At 52.2% G+C, this 21,228-nt stretch overlaps 3 protein-coding genes across 9 annotated transcripts in view; 2 read left to right on the top strand and 1 right to left on the bottom strand.

The window, feature by feature from the left end:
* Positions 1–4,920, top strand: part of CPNE1 (copine 1) — a 38,198-nt gene extending 33,278 nt beyond the window's left edge. For all 6 annotated transcript variants that reach the window (XM_084887723.1, XM_084887722.1, XM_084887725.1 and 3 more), the window contains 12 exons: positions 21–92; positions 242–322; positions 476–565; positions 673–759; positions 868–954; positions 1,049–1,108; positions 1,186–1,319; positions 1,420–1,474; positions 1,716–1,767; positions 3,873–4,006; positions 4,141–4,377; positions 4,581–4,920. In XM_084887723.1, coding sequence (XP_084743849.1) covers positions 21–92; positions 242–322; positions 476–565; positions 673–759; positions 868–954; positions 1,049–1,108; positions 1,186–1,319; positions 1,420–1,474; positions 1,716–1,767; positions 3,873–4,006; positions 4,141–4,377; positions 4,581–4,721 — 1,230 coding nt within the window. In that variant the 3' untranslated portion in view covers positions 4,722–4,920. The remainder of the gene's footprint in view (positions 1–20; positions 93–241; positions 323–475; positions 566–672; positions 760–867; positions 955–1,048; positions 1,109–1,185; positions 1,320–1,419; positions 1,475–1,715; positions 1,768–3,872; positions 4,007–4,140; positions 4,378–4,580) is intronic.
* A 119-nt stretch (positions 4,921–5,039) lies between these two features.
* On the bottom strand, positions 5,040–13,122 carry SPAG4 (sperm associated antigen 4). Of its 2 annotated transcripts, none has more exons than XM_084887727.1 (12): positions 12,724–13,122; positions 12,203–12,307; positions 11,864–11,930; positions 11,627–11,688; positions 11,365–11,408; positions 11,035–11,057; positions 10,806–10,950; positions 10,533–10,608; positions 10,248–10,363; positions 9,767–9,934; positions 9,054–9,143; positions 5,040–8,958 (listed from the first exon to the last, which is right to left on the bottom strand). In XM_084887727.1, the coding sequence occupies exons 1-12, from the start codon at positions 12,998–13,000 to the stop codon at positions 8,809–8,811; spliced, it is 1,323 nt and encodes a 440-aa protein (XP_084743853.1). In that variant the 5' UTR covers positions 13,001–13,122; the 3' UTR covers positions 5,040–8,808. The 2 variants fall into 2 exon arrangements, with proteins under 2 accessions (XP_084743853.1, XP_084743854.1); XM_084887728.1 differs by having other exon boundaries at positions 10,806–10,914.
* Positions 13,123–16,524: 3,402 nt separating this feature from the next.
* The window catches only part of LOC311624115 (fer-1-like protein 4), a gene marked incomplete at its 5' end in the record, with an annotated part of 30,458 nt that continues 25,754 nt past the window's right edge, over positions 16,525–21,228 (top strand). Inside the window, 9 exon segments of the mRNA XM_084886966.1 lie at positions 16,525–16,603; positions 16,872–16,927; positions 17,326–17,414; positions 17,512–17,611; positions 18,981–19,072; positions 19,264–19,305; positions 19,592–19,753; positions 20,525–20,585; positions 20,714–20,845. Coding sequence (XP_084743092.1) covers positions 16,525–16,603; positions 16,872–16,927; positions 17,326–17,414; positions 17,512–17,611; positions 18,981–19,072; positions 19,264–19,305; positions 19,592–19,753; positions 20,525–20,585; positions 20,714–20,845 — 813 coding nt within the window.

Raw genomic sequence — 21,228 nt, 5'->3', positions numbered from 1 at the left:
CTCCTCCCTCCCTTACCCAGGTCTCGGCTCAGGAGTTGAAGGATAGTCGTGTAGTAACCATGGAGGTGGAGGCCAGAAACCTAGATAAGAAGGTGTGTGTGGAAGGGGGCGCAGGGGGTGTTCTCCTCCCCAAGAATTAAGGAGGCTGGCGTGGTGTGATGGGGGCTGAGGTGCGGGCAGAGGTCTGGCATAGTGGTGGTTTCTTCCTGAATCTTACAACAGGTCTCTGTGGCATTGACAGGACTTCCTGGGGAAATCGGATCCATTCTTGGAGTTCTTCCGCCAGGGTGACGGGAAATGGCACCTGACATACAGATCTGAGGTGAGAGCCCTGGGATTGGGCGGGATGGGTGGGGTAAGAGAATCTCCAAGGTTTGGGACACAGGGAGAAAGAGACTGCGCTTGGTTAGCAGAAGGGAGGCAGCCCCCGCACAGTCCCACGGTCACTGCGGGCCTTGCCCTTCCTTCGCCGCAGGTCATCAAGAACAACCTGAACCCCACGTGGAAGCGCTTCTCTGTCCCCCTTCAGCACTTCTGTGGGGGGGACCCCAGCACCCAGATTCAGGTGAGGAGCTGCCTCTTGAGTTACTGAGTGGGGGCAGAGTCTGGGGGATTTGTTCTTACCTGGCACCTGCCTCCTGTTCTTTACATACATACACACCTCCCCCCCAGGTGCGATGCTCAGACTATGACAGTGATGGTTCGCATGACCTCATTGGCACCTGCCACACCAGCTTGGCCCAGATGCAGGCAGCCCCGGTGAGTGCTGGCCCTGCCCCGGGGAGGAGAGGAGAGGGGGCAGGGCACCTTCATTCCGTTTTGGCTGATGCTCTGAGTTTCCTACCCTAATCTTTCTTTCCTCACCAGATGGAACTTGAATGCATCCACCCTGAGAAACAGCAGAAAAAGAAAAGCTATAAAAACTCTGGGATTATCCGTGTCAAGATTTGCCAGGTGAGACTAAAAACCCGTGAGACCCAGGCTCTGACCCCTGAGTCCCATGGCCCCAACCCCTTGACCTCAGTCCTGACCCTGGTTTCACCTGTAGGTGGAAACGGAGTATTCATTCCTGGACTATGTGATGGGAGGCTGTCAAATCAGCTTCACTGTAAGTTGCTTTACCAGGAGCAAGAGAACCCATCTGGGCCTTAAGGTGGCTTCAGCTTCCCCCTCCTATCCTCCCAGGTGGGCGTGGACTTCACCGGCTCCAACGGGGACCCCTCTTCGCCTGACTCCCTGCACTACCTGAGCCCAACAGGGGTCAACGAGTACTTGACGGCCCTGTGGAGCGTGGGCTGCGTGGTCCAGGACTACGACTCGTGAGTAGCCGCTCCTCTGGCCCAGCCTCACTCCCCGCAGATGCCTCAGTCCCCGCTGCCGGCGTCCTCACTGCCTCCTCCCCAATTCCCTGTCCTCCAGGGACAAGATGTTCCCCGCGTTCGGATTTGGGGCCCAGGTGCCTCCTGACTGGCAGGTGAGTACCCTTCCCCCGGCACACCTGTGTTTTCCATTTCAGGGCCATGGTTTTGGGGGGTGCAGTGCACTTGCTGTCAGGCACCCAGCTTTCTGCATGATTACAATCCCACAGGCATGTGTGCAGCAAGCGCTCAGGGCTAAATAGCTCCTATTTGATGCTTGGTACATACCACGATGCCCTTTTGCTGAATAAAAAAGTGATCATAGGGGGAAGAGCTCATTTTAATTCTTGCCCTCAGGTCTCCCATGAATTTGCCCTGAACTTCAACCCCAGTAACCCCTACTGTTCAGGTAAGACCCCATTTCTCTTTGTTAATGAATAAGGCAGATCTGATCACAACTAGAGGGCCAAGCCTGTGGTGGCAAGAGTGAGTGACTCCACTGTCCCAAAGAATGGATTCTAGAGAGAGGCCTCTGGAGTCAAACCTTCTTCCTGCCACTTACTACCCATGTGTTTGGGGGCCATTTGCTTAGCATCTGTGTGCTGTAGGATTACAATGCTGTGGGATATTGAATATTTAAGGAGAGGATGTGAGTAAAGTTTGAAGCAATAAGCCTGGTACATAAGAAGTGCTCTAAAAAAAGTGGTGGTGGTTATAGTATACTCTGCCTAGAAAAAAGGCATCAACTCTTTTGTCTAAAAAGGGCCAAACCTTGTGGCTCCCCAGCTGCTCTTTTAAAAAAAAACACACACACACATTTTTATTGATTTCAGAGAGGAAGGGAGAGGTAGAAATATGAATGAGAGAGAATTATTGATTGGCTGCCTCCTGCATGCCCTCCCACTAGGGATTGAGCCTGTAATCCAGGAATGAGCCCTTGACCAGAATCGAACCTGGGACCCTTCAGTCCGCAGGCTGACGCTCTGTCCACTGAGTCAAACTGACTAGGGCCTCAGCTGCTCTTCATGGGCAACAAACCAAAGTGGAAAACTACCTAATTGTCTTTTTTTTTTTTTTTTTAACATGAGTTCAGACTTATAGAAAAGTTTTAAGAATATTTATAGGGGGGTCCCAGGGACTGTTGTTTATCTTTACCCAGATTCTCCAACTCAAATTCTCTCCTCTCTCTCTCGATATATATATATATATATATCACACACACACACACACTTTTTTTTTTTCTGGAATGTTTGAGAATTGTAGTAAATTGGTAAAAAAAAAAAATCATGCACATGGCCCTTTATCCCTAAATACTTCGGAATGTGTTTCCTAAAAGCAAAGACACTCTTATATAACTATAGTACAATTCTCAAAGTCAGAAAATTAACTTCAATACTATTATCCAATCTATAGAATTTATTCAAACTTAGCCAATTTTCCTGTTTTTCCTTTTTTCTCTCTTCAATTGTCCTTTTACAGTAAAAGAAAATCTTAGGTCACATGTTGCATTCAATTGTTTTGTCTTCTTGAGTTCATGCTTTGCATGATACTGACATGGTTTAAGATTACAGGCTAGCTGAAACCGGTTTGGCTCAGTGGATAGAGCGTCGGCCTGTGGACTGAAAGGTCCCGGGTTCGATTACGGTCAAGGGCATGTACCTTGGTTGCGGGCACATCCCCAGTAGCGGGTGTGCAAGAGGCAGCTGATTGGTAATTCTCTCTCATAATTCTTTCTCATCAATGTTTCTAACTCTCTATTCCTCTCTCTCTTCCTCTCTGTAAAAAATCAATAAAATTTATTTGTTAAAAAAAAATTACAGGCTAGGTAATTTGTAGAATGCCTCTCAGTTTGGGGTTACCTGATATTTTTTCACTGTTAGATTCAGACTGCATTTTTGGTGGGAGCACTGCAGAAGTGAGGCTGGGCTCTCTTGGTGCACCACACCAGGAGGCACATGCTGTTGAGTTAGCCTATCACCAGCCATGTTAATGTGATCGCTTGGTGACGGTAGGGTCTGCCAGGTTTCCCTGCTGTGCGAGTACTGTTTTTCTCTTTGTAATGAATAAGTATCTTTTTATACAAATATCTGATTACTCATCTTTCACCCCTTCTAGTTGTAGCATTCATTGATGATCCTTACCTGCATCAGTTATCTCTGATTGTCAAATTATTTTGTAATCTTTCTACTTTTATTAAGAGCTTTCCCTTCTCTCTCATTATTTATTATTTTATTAAATGGATTGTAATTCATTATGTTATGAATTTTAATTTGATGCTCATCTGCCTTGGATTTCTCAGGGTATTCCCCTGGTCTGGGTTTTAATTCAAGCTCTGAGGTCGGGCAGGTGTCCCCTGTCTTTGGCCTTACTTTCCTCATCGGTAGGATGAGGTTAAGTACCCTGGGTTACCATCGCACAAGTTCCCAAACTTCCTCACCCAGGAGGGGTGATGTCAGGACTGGCTCAGTCCCGAGGGGGCCGGTATTTTATAGTGTTTTTTCCCTTCTACTCTAGGTATCCAGGGTATCGTGGAAGCCTACCGTCTAGCCCTGCCCCAAGTTCGCCTCTACGGCCCCACCAATTTTGCACCCATCATCAACCATGTAGCCAGGTTTGCAGCTCAGGCTGCACAGCAGAGGACTGCCTCGGTGAGAGTGGGGGGAGTTAGTGGTGGTGGTGGGTGGTCTCGGTCCGTGGCTCCCTTTAGGGCTCTCGTCAGTGTGGGAGTGTGTGGCTGGGGTTTAAAAGGCCTGCCTCACTGTATGAACCCACTTGTCCCCAGCAATACTTTGTGCTGCTGCTGCTCACGGACGGCGCCGTGACTGACGTGGAGGCCACACGCGAGGCAGTGGTTCGTGCCTCTCACCTGCCCATGTCGGTGATCATTGTGGGCGTGGGCGGTGCTGACTTCGAGGCCATGGAGCAGCTGGATGCTGACGGGGGACCCCTGCGGACACGGTCCGGGGAGGCAGCTGCCCGTGACATAGTGCAGTTTGTGCCCTACCGCCGCTTTCAGAACGTGAGTGGGCAAGCTGGGGGCAGGCCGGTCTGGGAGTGGACCCTCTACCTCTCCCTGCTGGAAGAGGTTAGAGATGCCCTTTCCTCTAAGTCCGGGGCAGGGCTGGGTGTTGGGTTTTCTATGCCTTCGTGGGTATAATATCAATATTTAGGCCTTGGGAAGCTGTTATGGGCCCCACTGACCTTGCCCCTCTTCTCTGGCAGGCTCCTCGGGAGGCATTGGCACAGACGGTGCTTGCAGAAGTACCCGGACAACTGGTCTCCTACTTCAAGGCCCAAGGTTGGGCCCCATGCAAGCCGCTTCCACTCCCGGCCAAGAGCCCCGCACAGGCCCCTCAGCCCTAGATTCTCCTGGAGGATAGGTTGTGGCGGGTCCTCAGCCCTGTGTCCCCAAGGGCCATCTGTACCAGTGCCTACCCCTGCACACCTGCCTGGTGCTAGCACTTTATATTTTATACTTTTATACTTGCTCCTGCTATTGCTGCTCCTGATTGTACCTTTTTGCCCCTGGGGCCCCTCATTCAATAAAGACCAATGATGACCACTGCTTTGTCAACCACTCTGTGTGTTTTTGGGTGGGAATCTGCTATTAGCCATGTTTGCTTCTCTCTGAGCCTGTTGGTTGACTTTAGGGATTGAATGAAGTGTGCCTCTTACATAATAGCCTCACTCAAAGAAATAGGGTCTTCCTAGCTAGATATCTAGGGACATTGACTCCATTTTTGAAAATACAAAAATTGAATGTAAACCAAATACCCAGCCTGCCCTGCCTCAGAGCGGAACTGAGCTGGGGACGCAGGACAAGGTGGAAAGTGTTAGGGAAGGGGTGGGCTTTAAGATGGAGCAAGGGCTATGCTGTATCTCCTGGGGAGGGAGCAGGGGACGTTCTAGTCCTAAAATAGGCCACAAGCCAGAATTTTTTAACAGCATTTACAGGGGTGTTTCTGAAGGATGTTTCTGAAGGATTTGTTCTTGAAATGGAAATGTTAAGTCAGTATATTTAAAAATTGAATATTGTGCCTGGCCAGTGTGGCTCAGCAGCTGAGCATCAACCCAGGAGCCAGGAGGCCACAGGTTCAGTTCCCAGACAGGGCACAGTTTTGGATTGCGGGCTCAGTCCCCTGTGGAGCGCATGGAGGAGGCAGCCCATTGGTGATGTTTCTCTCATTAATGTTTCTGTCCCTATCCCTCTCCCTTCTTTCTAAAATACCAATAAAAACATTTCTTTAAATTTTTAATGTTGTAAATTGCCCTCAATAGCAAGTTTTTACCCCTTCTGTTAATCTGACAGGCAATAATAATATAAAATAAAATAATTTAGTTTGAATTTAGTTATAAAAATTAGTTATTTCATGTTTTTATGAATTTTATTTTCTTTAAATGCATTGATTTGAGAGAGAGGGAGAAAGAGAAACAGAAACATCGATTGGTACCTTGGAGTACGAGGATGACACTCTAACCCCCTGGTCAGCAAACTGCGGCTCGAGAGCCGCATGCAGCTCTTTGGCCCCTTGAGTGTGGCTCTTCCACAAAATACCACGGCCTGGGTGAGTCTATTTTGAAGAAATTGCGTTAGAAGAAGTTTAAGTTTAAAAAATTTGGCTCTCAAAAGAAATTTCAATCGTTGAACTGTTGATATTTGGCTCTGTTGACTAATGAGTTTGCCGACCACTGCTCTAACCAAGTGAGCTATTTGGCCAGGGCCTTGAATTTTATTTCTTATGGATAGCCTATTTATAGGTTTGTATTTTTAGTCTTTTAATATAAATTTTTATTGATTTTTTTTTTTTTTTTTTCCCTAGAGAGGGAGAGAAAAAGATCAATGAGAGAGAACAATCAATCTACTGCCTCCTGCATGCCCCCTATTGGGGATCAAGCCTGCAATCTGGGCATGTGCCCTGACCAGCAACAAACCAGCAACCTTTTGGTGCACTGGACCACACTCAACCAACTATGTATGTATAGGTTTTTATAGCCTTTATTCTATAATTATTCAGTTCTTTCTTTACATGTTGAAAATGTTTCTTTCCAGGACACTTTTTTTGTTTATTGTATAGTATCTTTTGGTCTATAGAACTCTTTTCATATGGAAGTTTACATTTTTTATGTATACCAGTCTAGCTTGCCTCTTTTTTTTTTTTTTTAATCCTCATCCAAGGATATGCTTGATTTATTTATTTTAGGGGGAGGAGGAAAAGAGGGAGGGAGGGAAACATTGATGTGAGAGAAATATTGCTTGGTTGCCTCCCACCTTCACCCTGACCAGGGATCAAACCTGCAACCTTTTGGTGCATGGGATGATGGCCAGGGCAGTCTAGTTTGCTTTTAAAGAAATTAGTCATATATCATTACTTTCTATAACATTGCCTTATATTACCATTTCCATTGGCTACATATAATTTTTATAGCATGATTTATCTTCTTAGATGCTTTTTTGAGTTTTTTCTTTTTTTTCTTTTTTTAAAAAATATATTTTATTGATTTTTTACAGAGAGGAAGAGAGGGATAGAGAGTTAGAAACATTGATGAGAAATATCGATCAGCTGCCTCTTGCACACCCACTACTGGGGATGTGCCTGCAACCAAGGTACATACCCTTGACCGGAATCGAACCCGGGACCTTTTAGTCCGCAGGCTGACGCTCTATCCACTGAGTCAAACCCGTTTCGGCTGATGAACATTCTTAAAAGTATTTTCTTCGGCCCTGGCTGCTGTGACTCAATAATTGATTGGCCTCATCCTGTTCTCTGAGAGGTTGCTGGGTCTCTGTTTCTGGTCAGGGCACATGCCCAAGTTGTGGGTTTGGTCCGGGTCAGGGTGCCATGCAGCAGGCAACTGATGTTTCTCTCTCATATTGATGTTTCTCCTTTTCCCTCTCCCTTCCTCTGTCTCTAAATCAATAAAAATATTTTCAAGCCCTGGCTGGCTTGGCTCAGTGGATAGAGTGTCAGTGCCTTGGTTGCAGGTACATCCCCAGTAGGGGGTGTGCAGGAGGTAGCTGATGTTTGTCATCGGTGTTTGTCTCTATCCCTCTCCTTTCTTCTCTGTGAAAAATAAATTATTTAAAAAATAATTTTCAAGTATTTTCTTTGATTACATCTGTGTATCTTTTGGATCCTTAAAGATGAAATTGCAGTGACTGAGTATACAAATTTTAAGGTTTTTGGTTCTTACTGTGAAATTGCCCTCCAGAAAAGCTGTATTAGAGTTCATATTTCTAACTTTAGGCTTAAGGCCATTTGAGAGGACCTTTTTTCCCTTTGTTTTCATATTACAAAATACACCCCAAATTAACAGATGGATATATGCTCCATTTCACTTCCTAGAGGGTTATCACTGTTAATTGTGTGTATATTCTTCCAAAACATGGATACAGGGAGAAGGATTTTTTTTAAGTGATTTGTAGAGCTGAAGTTTCATTTTTAATTTTTAAACAAGTATATTTTGTTGATTTTTTTTTTTTTTTTTTTTTTCAGAGAAGAAGGGAGAGAGATAGAGTTAGAAACATTGATGGGAGAGAAACAAGGACCAGCTGCCTCCTGCACACCTACTGGGGATGTGCCTGCAACCAAGATACATACCCTTGACCGGAATTGAACCTAGGACCTTTCAGTTGGCAGGACAATGCTCTAACCACTGAGCCAAACCAGTTAAGGCACAGGGAATGATTTTAACAGCCAAGACACTGTCTGTGTCTCTGCTGATACTATCACCCTTTTCTGCTCTGCCTAGGTAGAACTCTAATCCTTTGATGACTGTCTCCATCTCTTATTCCTCTAATTCTACCTTTTTAATGAATTCTGGGATCAGTAAATGAATTGCCGTTTCTGGAGCATCCCCTCCCATCAGGCTTCTTGAGGGCAGAGACTGGTGAACACTAGGCCATCTGAACTCCACCTAGTATTGAGTTGGGCATTGAGGTCTCAGTGAAGATAACCTGAATAGGGGCTACCACGCCTGCATCAGCTGACTTAGATGCTTCCTACAGGTTCTCAAGTCTCAGGTTTTGAGTGTTTGCCTGAGGAAAAGGCTTCCCCAGAGGCTGGGAGAGGGAACAGTTCACAAGCACGGCTCCAGGCTGACTAGTGGCTCTGCAGTTACAGGGTGGCCTCTGGAGGCAGGTGGGCTTGGCGCCTCTGTGATGCTGCTCTTCCCCAGGTGTGTGACCTTGAGTGGCCTCCCCTTTGTGGTGGTGAGGATTAGAGAATGTGTGTAATGTCCAAAGTAACATCTCTTTTACATGGAAACACAACCAAAAACATGAGCTGCTACTACGGTATCAACCTGGACTTCTCCAAGAGAGGATGCAATGGAAAGTAGACCCCTTATCGTATTTATATGCCAAAGGCAACCAGAGCTCCCAGCAGACCCTCCAGCACTGCTCCAGCGTCTTTCCGCGCAGACCTCCACTCTGTTTTAACAATCAGCATGTTTAATTGGGCCCCCCTGTGGCACTGTCTCCTGCTTCCTCCGAGGTTCTCAGGCCATGGGCTCGGACTCTATATAAGCATGTGAAGTGGGGGTGACCCCAGTTGCTTAGAATCTGTATCTTCACCTTGGGAAAGGCAGTTGGGGGGTCATTCTGGGGAGACAAATGGATTGTGCCAAGGACTGCCTTCCCAATCTTCCCTCCCTGTCCCACTCCCTGGGCACCCTCAACCTCAGAGACAAACACACCTGTAGGCGGAAAGTCTGAATCTCAGATTTCTCCATGTCGAAGGTGAATTTCCCCAGGAAAACTTCCGTCTCATCATCAACCTGGAGGCCCTGGTGGGTGAAGAGTGAATGAAGGAACAGTGAGGCACCGGTGGAGGAAGGAGAAAGCAACCGTTGGGGACCTACTCCCGTGTTTTCCCGAAAATAAGACATCCTCCGAAAATAAGACCTAGCGCATGGAAAGATAAGACATCCCCTGAAAATAAGACCTAGCGCAACTTTGAGAGAAAAAATATAAGACACCGTCTTATTTTCAGGGAAACAGGGTATGTATGTGTCAGTAGCTGCATGCATGCTCTTATTTACGCTTTGGTGTTGGGATAGTGTAGCCGGGAATGTGGGCTCTTAAGAAACGGGGCTGCAATTTGTGGTCTGGCCAATTGTTACCTGTGACTTTGGGCAAGTAAGGCCCCCTTTCTAAGCATCACTCTTCTCATTGTACAAGGGATATGTAAGTTGTGTAACTGCCAGGTGATGAAGCACAGAGTTAGTGCTCATTAAACCACATTAGTATTTGGGTGTGGCTGTACTTATCTATAACCTATGGCGGCCCCGACAGGCAAATGGTATTTCCATTTTATAGATGCGCAAGCCAAGACTCGGCACCAGTTCTCATGAGTGCCTGGTGGTTTCTAAGCAAAACCCCCCACCTCCTTGGCCTCAGTCCCACTCACATAGACTGCGAAATCGCGGGGGGCGCTGCGGGCCCCCCCGGTGTGTGCCACACTGGGAGGAGGGTGCTGCAGGGTAATGTCGCTCAGCTGCACCCGGCCCGGCAGCCGGATCACCACCTGGCCCTGGTCGCCCTCAAAAGCCCAGCAATTCCCAGGGAACACATCTGGCTGCAATCGGACGGGACAGTATTCGATCAGAATCCGCAGACCGAGGGACTTTGTCCTTCTCTCGCCTGGCTCAGTCCTCCACCTCCAGCCCGAGCACCTGCTTAAACAGATCCTTCCCGCCACCTCTTGCCAGGTTTCTCCGCAAAAGGAGCTTCAGCCGAGCGAGGTCCGGCCTTCAGCCCTGCCCCCTGGCCCCGCAGGGCCCCGCCCAGGCCCGCCCCACCGGGCTCAGCTGGGTCCCGCCTCCAGGGAGCTATTGGGTCCTTCCCCACCTCCCGCCCCCAGGCCATCCGGGACCGCGTCCCAGGCCCACCTCCAGGATCACCATGGGGGGCCGCGCGTAGTTCCAGAAGCTGAAGCGGTTCCAGAAGTAGGCGCCGTTTTGGTCCTCGTAGTCGCGGGATGTCTTCTCTAGGTCGATGGAGGCCCCTGGGACAGGGGAGAGAAGCAACCGCTCAGACTCCCGGCCGGACCCACAGCCGGGTCAGGGTCCGTCTGAGGTCGGGCTCCTTGGATCCGTGGTGTGTGTCTAGGTCTAAGTCACCGTCTGCGTCTCTTTCCGTGTGTCTGTCTGTTTCCCAGTGACTATGGGTCTTACCCACGGAGCTCAGCGCATAGTCGGGTTTTCGAACAAAGTCCTCATTCAACCTCTGGAAAACGAGCTTGGCCACTCTCTGAAAGGAGGGAGGACGGGGCTTGCGGGCTGATTTCATAGGTGTCTGCTATGGGACTTTGTGGCCCCAGAGGAATCACGAGGCTGGGGCTCTGGGGCAGGGCTTTAAGGTTCGGACCCGGCGAACGGGACGGGGCTGTGCAGCAGGGGGAGCTCGGCGCCCCGGGCCCCGCTGTCGGAGCGGCCGGCGGGGCTCACCTCGCTGTTGGCTGCGCGGACGCTGGACACCTCCTTGTGGAGCCTGTCCAGCTCGGCCTGCAGCTGCCGCAGCTGCTGCCCCTGCGTGCGCACGCGCTCGTGGTACTCGCTGCAGGCGGGAGGTGGGCACAGGGTGGTTGGCTCCCTGTGCCCGGGACACTTCCCGTGAGCCCCTCCACAGGAGCGAGCTCTGAGTCCCCCATTCCACACCCCAGGTGCCATCTTTCACCTGATAGTCAGCAGCTCAGGTTCCTAGGGGAGGGAGGGACAACACACAGCGCTGCTCAGTTCCCCCGCCTCCCCTGCCTCACTTCAGCCTGAGAGCAGCCAGACTCAAAGGGCCTCCCTTCCTTTGGAGGGCTGCCACCCCCTCCCCTGACCTTCCAGGACCCCTCAGAGGCCCTCAAGCACCTCTGGGCACAATCTCAGACATCTCCTATCTATAGCCAGCTCTTCCAGCACTGCCCCTCCTCCCGGGAGCCCAAGGGACACCCCACACTTTCCAGTTTCCTAGCCTGCCACCCCCACCCCCACCCCGGACACGGGTCCCCGGACTCACACTCTCCAAAGGAGGGACCAGGTACAGGACACCCCACCCGAGTGCTGGAGAAAGAGGGGGGTGGTCTCAGGGGAAGGAAGGGGGAGAGGGTTTCATAAAGGACAATGAAGAAGAGGCTGAGGGGTTGGAGTCTGATGGGGGGCTACCGGGCTCTGCAGGAGACTGCGGAGGGCTGAGGGGGCAGAGGGATGTAAGAGAAAATGCGCTAAGGTTTGGCTCCAAAGCATCCGGGGCTGGGACCCCGGGGAATTCGCCCCCTCACCTGTCAGAAAGAGGCTCAGCAGTGACACAGCCGTGAGCAGGAAGCGAATGGAACAGACTTCCCTGAAGAACCGGAGGGAGGCTGAGGCCCCTGGACCCCAGTGAGCCCCCTAAACGCCCCCCCTCCCCAGCCCAGGCTCAGATCCAGCCACTCCTATGAACGCCACTCAGCCGGTCTGAGCCCGCTCCCACCTCCTCTAAAGAGCAGCCCCTGGGCTCCCCCTTTCCTCCCTCTGACCTGTACACACTGACCAGCACGTCTCCTAGCGGGGACACACACACGCTCAGCACCTGGAAAAGTGGGCCTGGGAGAGGAGAAGGGAGGGGCTCAGGGCGAGGGGACTGCTGCTCAGAGCAGGGCGGCGGCGAGGAGGACTGGGCAGGAGGACCGGATGGGGCAGAGAGTGCACTGAGGCTCAGGGAAGGGGCTGGGCAGGGGGACCGGATGGGGCAGAGAGTGCACTGAGGCTCAGGGAAGGGGCTGCGGACGGGGAACGGGGGTCAGAGCTGGAATGCAGGGAGGGGAACCGCGGGGGGGGGGGGGGTTGGAGGGCATCCGGGCGAGCTGGGCACCTACTCAGGAAGCTCTTGAACACTCGCGGGGGCTGCATCTCCTGCCTGACATCCAGGGCCGCGAGAAGGTGGAACTGCTCCTCGGAGACCACGGGAGAGCCAGCCGGTTCTGCGGGAGCCCCGGGCTCCATTGGGCCGTGCGCACTGCGGGCTCTCTTTCCCCCCGAGGCCGGACGCCGTTCCCGGCCCGGAGGCCAGCAGCCGCTCAGGCTCCGGTCCCCGCAGCCCCGCCCCCCGGGCCCGCCTCCACGTGTGGGTCCCACCCCCAGCGTTAGGTCTCGGTTCGGGGCCCCCAGGCAGCCCCTCTTGCTAACCAGAGGCCACGCCTCCGCGGTACCCCATCACAGGGTTTCCTCCTCTCTCCCCGGGGTGGTCCATCACAGCCTGAGGGTCTCCCCTCTGCACCCCAGAAGCCCGCCCGTTAGCAGGCGCCCCGATTGGGTGTGATCCCGGCTCCGCGCCCAGCCCGGCCCTGTGCGCCCCCCGTGCCCCCCTCGGCTTACCCGGGTTCGACCCCGCCCGCACCCGAGGCCCCGCCCCTCAGGGTTGCCGCGCCCTCGGCGGTCGGCGCACTGTGGCTCCGCGGTGCTCCTCCGGGCAGTCCTGGGCTCAAGGCGGGCTCACCGCAGCTCGAGCCCTGGGCTCTCCTGCCCTCGGGCTCCCCGGGGCCCGGCCCAGCTGACCGGTGGCCGCTGCTGTCCCCCGAGGTGGTGCTCACTGAGCTGTTGCTGTTGTCGCTATAGAAGTTGGGCGCCTGCTTGTGCGGGGACGCGGCCGAGCCCGGCCGAGGGCCCCGCCGCATCCTGCCTCCGCGCCGCGCCTCCGGATGCCAAAGCCAAGCCCTCGGCCGCCCTCCGCGGTGCGCGCGCCGGGACCCCGGAGCCTGCGTGCAGCCGGCGGGCCCGCGCCAGGCCGGCCCTCCGTGTGCCCGAGCCGCCTGCTGACGTCACAGAGGAGCCGCGGCCGCGGAACGCCGGCGCCACGTCACAGAGCTCATCGTGACGTCACTGGGGGCCGCGGCAGCTCGGTGTTCCCGAGTTAGAGCCTTGACACCACAGCTCTTCCCAGAGCACCCTGCTCGGCTTAAAAGAATTTCTATTTTTCTACATCCTCTGTATGGAACAGGTTCTCAAATATTTATGAATGAATGAATGTTAAGCAAAGTCAAGGGGTCACCTGGGGGACTTCTAAATAATCATTTGGCCCCAATAGGTTTGGCCTGCGGACTCAAGGGTCCCAGGTTCGATTCTGGTGAAGGCACATGCCCGTGTTTTGGCCTTGATCCCCAGGAAGAGGCGTGCAGGAGGCAGCCCATTGATATTTCTCTCTCATAGACGTTTCTAACTCTATCCCTCTCCTTTCCTCTTTGTAAAAAATTAATAAAATATATTTTAAAAATAAATAATAATTTAGTCTCTCTTGCTTTGCAAACCCTTCAGGCCCCTCCTCTCATCCTAGTCACGAGGCCTTAAGAACTCTGACATTACGGTATCTGTGGGTCTCTCTCTCAGACCTATGTTCACTAGGGGTCTGTGGGGTGAAAGTTCAGTAGCCACCCGCCAACCATCTGAGTAGAGGAGAAGGGAATGGGGAAGTCACAAATGGCCGAAGCCAAGAAACCTGAGGTTCACAGACTCCTGTGCAGCAGCACATAGAGATTCGAGTTCCCAGGTACACCTTGAGATTCTACTTCAGCATCTCTAGAGTGGGTGCAGGAATGTGCATTTTTATTTTTTAGATGTTTTTTATTAATTTCAGAGAGGAAGGGAGAGAGAGGTAGAAACATCAATGATGAGAATCATTGATCAACTGCCTCCTGCATGCCCCTCACTGGGGATCAAGCCTGCTACCTGAGCATGGGCCCTGACTGGGAATCGAACCATGTGAACTCCTGGTATAAAGTTCTATGCTCAACTACTGAGGCATGCTGGCTGGGCAGAAATATGCATTTTTAATGACCACGTGTGTGATCCTGATTAAGGACCATGTTTTGCAAGCAATTCAGTGAGTCCTGTGCACGTTGCACAGCTAGGCACACAGGTCCAGAGAGGGGAAAGGACATCCCTAAAACCACACAGTGGGTGATAGAGATTAGAATTCCAAAGCCCAGTACTCTTTCCACTACATCCCATCTTCTCTGGGATATTAGAACGTGGAAGTGGCAGTTGTTAGAGGGGTTGAGGCCGAGAGAAAAGCTGCCAGCTGTGTTCCAGCCCAGAAAGGAGGGGCAGGGTTCCAGAGGAATGGCATCAGTACCTGGCTTGATGAGATGCCACAGAGCTTAGGGGAGGAAGAAAGGGAAAGGCCAGGGCACTGCAAACTAAGGATTCTGGTTCCCCTTCTGGGAGTCTCGGTGTCCCCACCTGTCAAATGGGGAGGTGAAACCCTCCCCCAACATCTGGGGGCCTGAGGTCTAACCTGGATCTTGTTTAGAAACAGAACAACCCAAGCCTGTTGCCTGGTGTTCTATAGAACCCAAAGCATATTTGACATCAACACTTGGGAAACAGGTAGCACAGGACTTTCTAGCCCCACTGTTGAAACAGAGAAGCTGAAGAACAAGAAGGGACCCTATCTGGCTCAAGGCCACACAACAAGGCCCAGATCCTGACGGCCTAATCTTATCTGCTGCTGCGGTCCCACACATACCTCACGGGAAGGCCAAACTGAACAGACCGCAGATCCAGGAACACACCCTGCATTCCTCCGCACTGCCTGGTGTCCACCTCTGCTCCACTCCTGTCCTCAGCGCCCGCTTTAAATGCTCCCTTCTCAGGAAGCCCCTCTGGCCTCCCTCCTCCAAGCAGCCCAGCCTGACTCGTTTCTGTTCTGATGGGGATTGCAGTCTTTCTGGGCTGTGTTTGATGTTGGCGTCCACAAAGCTACTGGAAGACAGAGAACATGCCCAATTCACCTCTGGCTGCAAACCCTTTCCCTCAGGGTGTCATAGCACAAGGCCTGCACTTAGGAGGTGCCGTTAAGTAGAATGATTCAGTGGATGGCCATGGGATACGCTCAGAACGTAGCTATTGCCATCCACTGGTTCAGTCTACAAGATTCATTCATTCCTTCGTACATTTAGTAAAAGTACTACACACCTGTTTAAGGGTTGTTATCCTAAGCTAGGGGTTCTATGTCCAGAAAAATGCACACGTGCTCAATATTTTACAGAGAATGTTAAGAGTTTGTTGACTCCCTAGAACTCATCTATAGTCCCACTAGTAAACCTCAAGGACCTCTGGCTTCTGCTTAAGAAGTGCTTTTGAGCCGAAACCAGTTTGGCTCAGTGGTAGAGCGTCGGTCTGCAGACTGAAAGGTCCCAGGTTCGATTCCGGTCAGGGGCATGTACGTTGGTTGTGGGCACATCCCCAGTGGGGGGTGTGCAAGAGGCAGCTGGTCAATGTTTCTCTCTCATCGATGTTTCTAGCTCTCTATCTCTCTCCCTTCCTCTATGTAAAAAATCAATAAAATATATTAAAAAAAAGAAAAAGAAAAAAAGAAAAAGAAAAAAGAAGTGCTTTTGAGCCGAAACTGGTTTGGCTCAGTGGATAGACTGGCGGCCTGCGGACTCAAGGGTCCCAGGTACGATTCTGGTCAAGGGCATGTACCTTGGTTGTGGCACATCCCCAGTAAGGGGGTGTGCAGGAAGCAGCTGGTCAATGTTTCTCTCTCATTGATGTTTTCAACTCTCTATCCCTCTTCCTCTCTGTAAAAAATCAATAAAATATATATATATTTTAAAAGATATGCTTTTGAACACCTGCTATGTGCAAGCTAAGGACATATCCAATCACTCGTTAATTCAATAAATGTGTGAGTGCCTACAGTACTAATGCTAGGGGCCTCTTGGTGCATGGGTCAATGCTCAATCACTGAGCCACACCAGCCAGGCTCCCTCAGTGCTTTGAGGGTCTACAATGTAACCAGAGCATGAGCTTGGCATTGAGGACAGAGAAGTGAATGAGGAACTAACTACATGAGGTCCCATGCCCTGAAAGCCACAGAGGCTAGCTGGACCAAACTAAGGTGCTATCTTCTCCTCTTGCCTCCATCTCCACCGGGTCCCAGCTCCCACCACACAAGAATGCAGAATGGAGGCTAAAGTTGGTGCAGAGAGGGAGGACTGAGCTGACCAGAGGGACCTCACACCCCTCTCTCAGTCCTCCCACTCCTTCCCCACCTATGACCCCCAAGCCTGCTGTCTGTGTGTTTGACTAAAGGGCAGGGATTGCTGAAACCTGCTGGGTGAGTCCAGTGACTCAGAGGCGATTCAGGTGTGTGGAAGGTGGGCAGGAGGGTAGAGGCAGAGCCAGTGGCCCTGGGACGATGGCTCTGACTGTGAATGTGCGGCGACTGACCGGGCTGCCGGGAACTCATGACCGACAAGTGAGGCTCAGCTTTCGGGGTGAGGCTAAGAGTTTTTGGAACGGGGAAGCTCTATTCCCATGGCCCCCAGACCCATCCCTAGATATCTCTATAGCCTGTACCCTGTCTCCCTTAGCCCAATATCCAACTCTGTGCCTCCTTCCCTCTCTATCTTCTACCTTTCTTTAAAAGTGAGTCCAGGGGGACTGGACTCTGGGCCAAGGATTGTGTGTGTGTGTGTGTGTGTGTGTGTGTGACTTTTTTCCATGGGGTAGGGGTGGTAAATGACTAAATTCAATTCTGAGCAGGTTTTATTCAGAAAACAAGGAGAATTCACTGTGGCCAAGAAGCAGATATCAATGAGGTCAGTGAGATTGAGTCCTGGATGGGGAAAAGCTGGTCTGTGCTCATCTAAGTCCATCCCGGGGTTGGAGGTTCATTCCTGGGTTTTGAGAGGTATAGTCTCAGGAGGTGGGGGGGTCAGTCCCAAGCTTGAGCGGTCAGACCCAGCTTGAGACAAATCAGAATTAAGATGGGGGGTTTTGACTGATAGTTTTCCCACATCAGCCTAGTTTGGAGTCAACCCCATGTTTCGGAGGGTGGCGGGAGGTGGCGGGGACGAGGTTCCAGGTTTGAAAGATCAGAAATAGGTTGGCTCCAAGTTTGGAGGGTTGGCTCCTGCTTCAATGTTAGGTACAGGCTCTGGATTGGGGGTGAGGACCAGCCCAGCTCTGGGTGTCATAAGGTTCCTCCTATCCCCAGCTGTTCCGCTGGCCACACTATGGGGCTCCGCTGGCCGAGGAGTGTCTGTCTGTGCAGGTGGTCAACTGCAGCCTTGTGTTCAGCCCCAGGTGAGTGAGCAGGTCTTGGGAAATCAAGGATGCAGGTGGGGCTGGGGGCTTGGGACCATTCTCCAGGTCACTCTTCTGCTCCATGCCACACCCACAGGTCTCTGGGGACCCTGGTGATTTCCTTACAGCAGCTACAGAGCGCTGGGCATTTGGTGCTACGGGAGGCCCTGGTGGATAAGAATCTGCAAGTGTCCCCGGTGAGTCCCACCAGCCCCCGGCCTGCCACCCCCAAGACTCAGAGCCCTCTCAATAGAAGACTGTATTTCTCAGAGGGGAAAACTAGGCCCAGAGAGGAGTGGTAAACCCCCTCCCGCCACATCCCTTTTAATCCGCCCCCCCCCCCCCCACACACACACACGGGGCAGAGCTCCTGCTGGTGTCCCACACGGGCTCTGAGGGCAGGGATCAGGTAAGAAGTCCTGTGCTGCTCCCTGCTCCAGGCACAATTCCTGCAGGAGACAAAGATAAAGTTGGCTAGATTTTCCTGGTGTGTCATGGGGGTCAGTAGAGCCTGGTAGAAACAAACCTGGGTTCAAATACCAGATCTGCCTTTTCCCAGCTGAGAAAACTTGAACACGTTATTTAATTTCCTGAGGCTGTTTCCTCAGTTACATTCTGTGGAATCATACAAAATGAGCTTTTCATTCAGTCTGCCATCATTTGTTGAGCTGGCATCATAAGCCAAGTGCTGAGCTGACCGATGGGGACTGAGTGGTGAGCAAAGCCAGACAACCATGTGCTCTCTTAGAGCTCTGTAGCTAAAAGAGAGGCAAATGTTAAACAAATTCCCACACAAATAAGTGTAAAATTGCCACTGGCTAGTCTTACAAAAGAGCTGGCAGGGGGCTTGGAGAGGGTATAACAGAAGGATGTGGTCTTTTTGGAGGAAGCAGTGCTTGCGCGTGGGAATGAGGATGGCGGGAGTTAGCTAAGAAGAGAGATTGTTCCAGGCAGAAGAACAGGCGAAGGCAAAAGTCCCAGTGCCCTGACGGTACATAACTGGAGGGCAGGCCCGGAGCAGATCCTGAGAGCTGGGGCTGAAAAGCTTTGCAGGGGCCAGACCACGCTCAGCTGTGAAGGCCACAGTAATGGATTTCCCAGGGCAATGGGAGAGTTTTGGAGTCCTGTTTGGCCCCTTCAAGAGATAACCTGCGCCAAAACCGGTTTGGCTCAGTGGATAGAGCATCGGCCTGCGGACTGAAGGGTCCTGGATTTGATTCCAGTCAAGGGCATGTGCCCCGGTTGCGGGTGCGTCCCCATTGGGGGGCGTGCAGGAGGCAGCTGATTGATGTTTCTCTCATCGATGTTTCTAACTCTCTATCCCTCTCTCTTCCTCTTTGTAAAAAAAATCAGTAAAATATATTTTTAAAAAAGAGAGAGATAACTTGCACATGGTAAATTGCTAACAGGTTGTGAGTAGTCAATATCAGTAAGGGTCAGAGAGGAATCACAGGTCACCACAGATGCAGGCCAGCAGGAGGAGTGAAAGGCATTGTCCTTGGGCTTCTCTTAGCCCCATGGCAGTTTGGGGGGCCCTGGGGCAGGCACACGGTGTATCTGTTGCAGATCCAGGTGGAGCTTGACCTGAAGTACCAGCCCCCAGAGGGTGCACCTGGAGCCTGGGCAGAGGATGACTTTGGGGCACCCACTCGGGACAGGTAAGTCATCACCCTCCAGCCCTAAGCAAGGCCTGGTCGCCCCTGCCCAGATCGGCCTTGGGAAGGGAGACTGGTACTCAGTTCCACTCTGGGTCTGCGGGCTGTGGTATCTGGGCACTCCTGCTGCCCAGCTTGCAGCTCTGTACTTAGGCCGGGCCCTTTCATTTCCTCCCTTTCCTTTTCCTTCCCAGCTCGGAGCTGGTCATCCCCAACGTGGGTTTCCAGGAGCTAGAGTAAGTTTGTGGGGATGACCTTGGGTCACCGGGTCACCCTTTAGATGAAGAACCAGTGATGGGGGTCAGTTCCGGGGTCTGGGATAAACTCTGGATCAATTCCAGGGTCAGGAGTCAGTCCCAGAATCGGGAGTGAATTCTGGAACTAGAAATGCCCCAGGTCAGTCCTGGGATCAGAGGGGGTTAGTCTCAGGGTCAGAGGGCAGTTCCAGGGTCAGGGAAGTTAAGGGGCACCCAGAGACGTGTGCGAGGTCCCAGACATGTCCCTGAGGGCCCTTCCTCTCAGGCCTGCGGAGGCCCGGCTGGAGCGGCAGGCCGTGGCGTTGGGCCACAGGCTCGCTCGAGGCCTCGCTCAGCAGGACGATGAGGACAATGAGCTGGAGCTGGAGCTGGAGCTGGAAGATGAGCCTGTGGAGCTCTCTGGCATGGTGCTCAGTCCCCTCAAGAGGTAACTCGTACATCCTGCACACCTGCCCCCACACTCACCAGTGTGTCCGCCTCACTTGCTCAGACACGCAGGCCCAGTGTCCATCCATTCTCACAAATTCTAGGCTCCGGGATATGGGTGAGGAATGGGTACCCTGGGGTTAATGGTCACTTACTCCTCGGCATAGACATGGCCACATAGACACACAGGTATTCTGACTTACATGCTGCTTAGGGAAGCCGGGGAGGTGAGGAAAACCTGATGAGGGCAAGACATTTTGTGTCTTTTTGTCACTGCACTGTCCCAGTGCCTAGGCGAGTGTTGGCCCATAGGAGGTCCTCAATAAATCTTTTTTTAAAAAAAATATATTTTATTGATTTTTTTACAGAGAGGAAGAGAGAGGGATAGAGAGTTAGAAACAATGATGAGAGAGAAACATCGATCAGCTGCCTCCTGCACACCCCCTACTGGGGATGTGCCCACAACCAACCAAGGTACATGCCCTTGCCCAGAATCGAACCCGGGACCTTTCAGTCTGCAGGCAGATGCTCTATCCACTGAGCCAAACCGGTTTCGGCCTCAATAAATCTTTGTTGAATGAATGAGTGAATGGTTTTAGAGCCCCAGGAATGAATCAAATTCTGGGTGTTGAGATGGGGGCAAGATGAGACCAGAAGGATTCAAAATCCTAACGTTCAGAGGAAGAAGACATCTGTCTCAGGGGCTGAACAAGACCGGGGGTGTGGGGGTGGGCGGAAGTGAAGCGATGGCTGACCGTGTCCCTCCCCTCAGCCGGACCCGGGGCCTGTCCCGGAGGGATCCCTTCCAGGTGCCCAGGGCCCAGGACTTCCAGGTACTCCTCCCCCGCAGGCCTTTGGAAACCACCTGCCCTCCACCCCGAGGTTATCCCCCCTCCTCTCCCTCCCTCCCTCCCGCCCTCGGTAGGCTTGGCTTCCTCATCTCCTCCTCTGCCCCCTCCAGGTGGGGGTCACCGTGCTGGAGGCCCAGAAGCTGGTGGGGGTCAACATTAACCCCTACGTGGCGGTGCGTGTTGGGGAGCAGCGCCGAGTGACCGCTACGCAGCGCGGGACAAACTGCCCTTTCTACAACGAGGTGGGGGGACCTAGATGGAGGGAGGCCTAAGGGAACAGAGGGGACCCATGCAGGGGGAGCACGGCCTAGGCCCGCGGTCGGCACACCGCGGCTCGCGAGCCACATGCGGCTCTTTGGCCCCTTGAGTGTGGCTCTTCCACAAAATACCACGGCCTGGGCGCGCCTGTTTTGAGAAAGTGGTGTTAGGAGAAGTTTAGGTTTAAAGAAATTTTAGTTGCTGTGCTGTTGATATTTGGGACTGTTGACTAATGAGTTTGCCGACCACTCATGGCCTAGGCCAGTGTTTCCCAAAGTGTGGTACGCGCACCCCCAGGGGTACGGGGAGAGTCCGGTGGGGGTAGGTGTTGCACCGGAGTTTGGTGGGGATATGCACTGCACCGAGC

The sequence above is a fragment of the Pipistrellus hanaki genome (assembly GCF_964339955.1).
Source record: "Pipistrellus hanaki genome assembly, chromosome: 6".
Classification (NCBI taxonomy): Eukaryota; Metazoa; Chordata; class Mammalia; order Chiroptera; family Vespertilionidae; genus Pipistrellus; species Pipistrellus hanaki.
The sequence above is the reverse complement of the archived record's forward strand: the minus strand, read 5'-3'. Positions and strand labels throughout refer to the sequence as shown.

Bases quoted from the DNA above. Each gene is read 5' to 3' on its own strand.
- SPAG4 (XM_084887727.1), bottom strand. From the start codon at position 13,000: ATGCGGCGGGGCCCTCGGCCGGGCTCGGCCGCGTCCCCGCACAAGCAG. The intron at 11,931-12,202 runs GTAGGTGCCCAG...CTCCTCTCCCAG, and splicing joins AGTGTTCAAGAGCTTCCTGA to GCCCACTTTTCCAGGTGCTG. The intron at 11,058-11,364 runs GTGAGTCCGGGG...TCCCTCCCCTAG, and splicing joins TGGTCCCTCCTTTGGAGAGT to GAACCTGAGCTGCTGACTAT.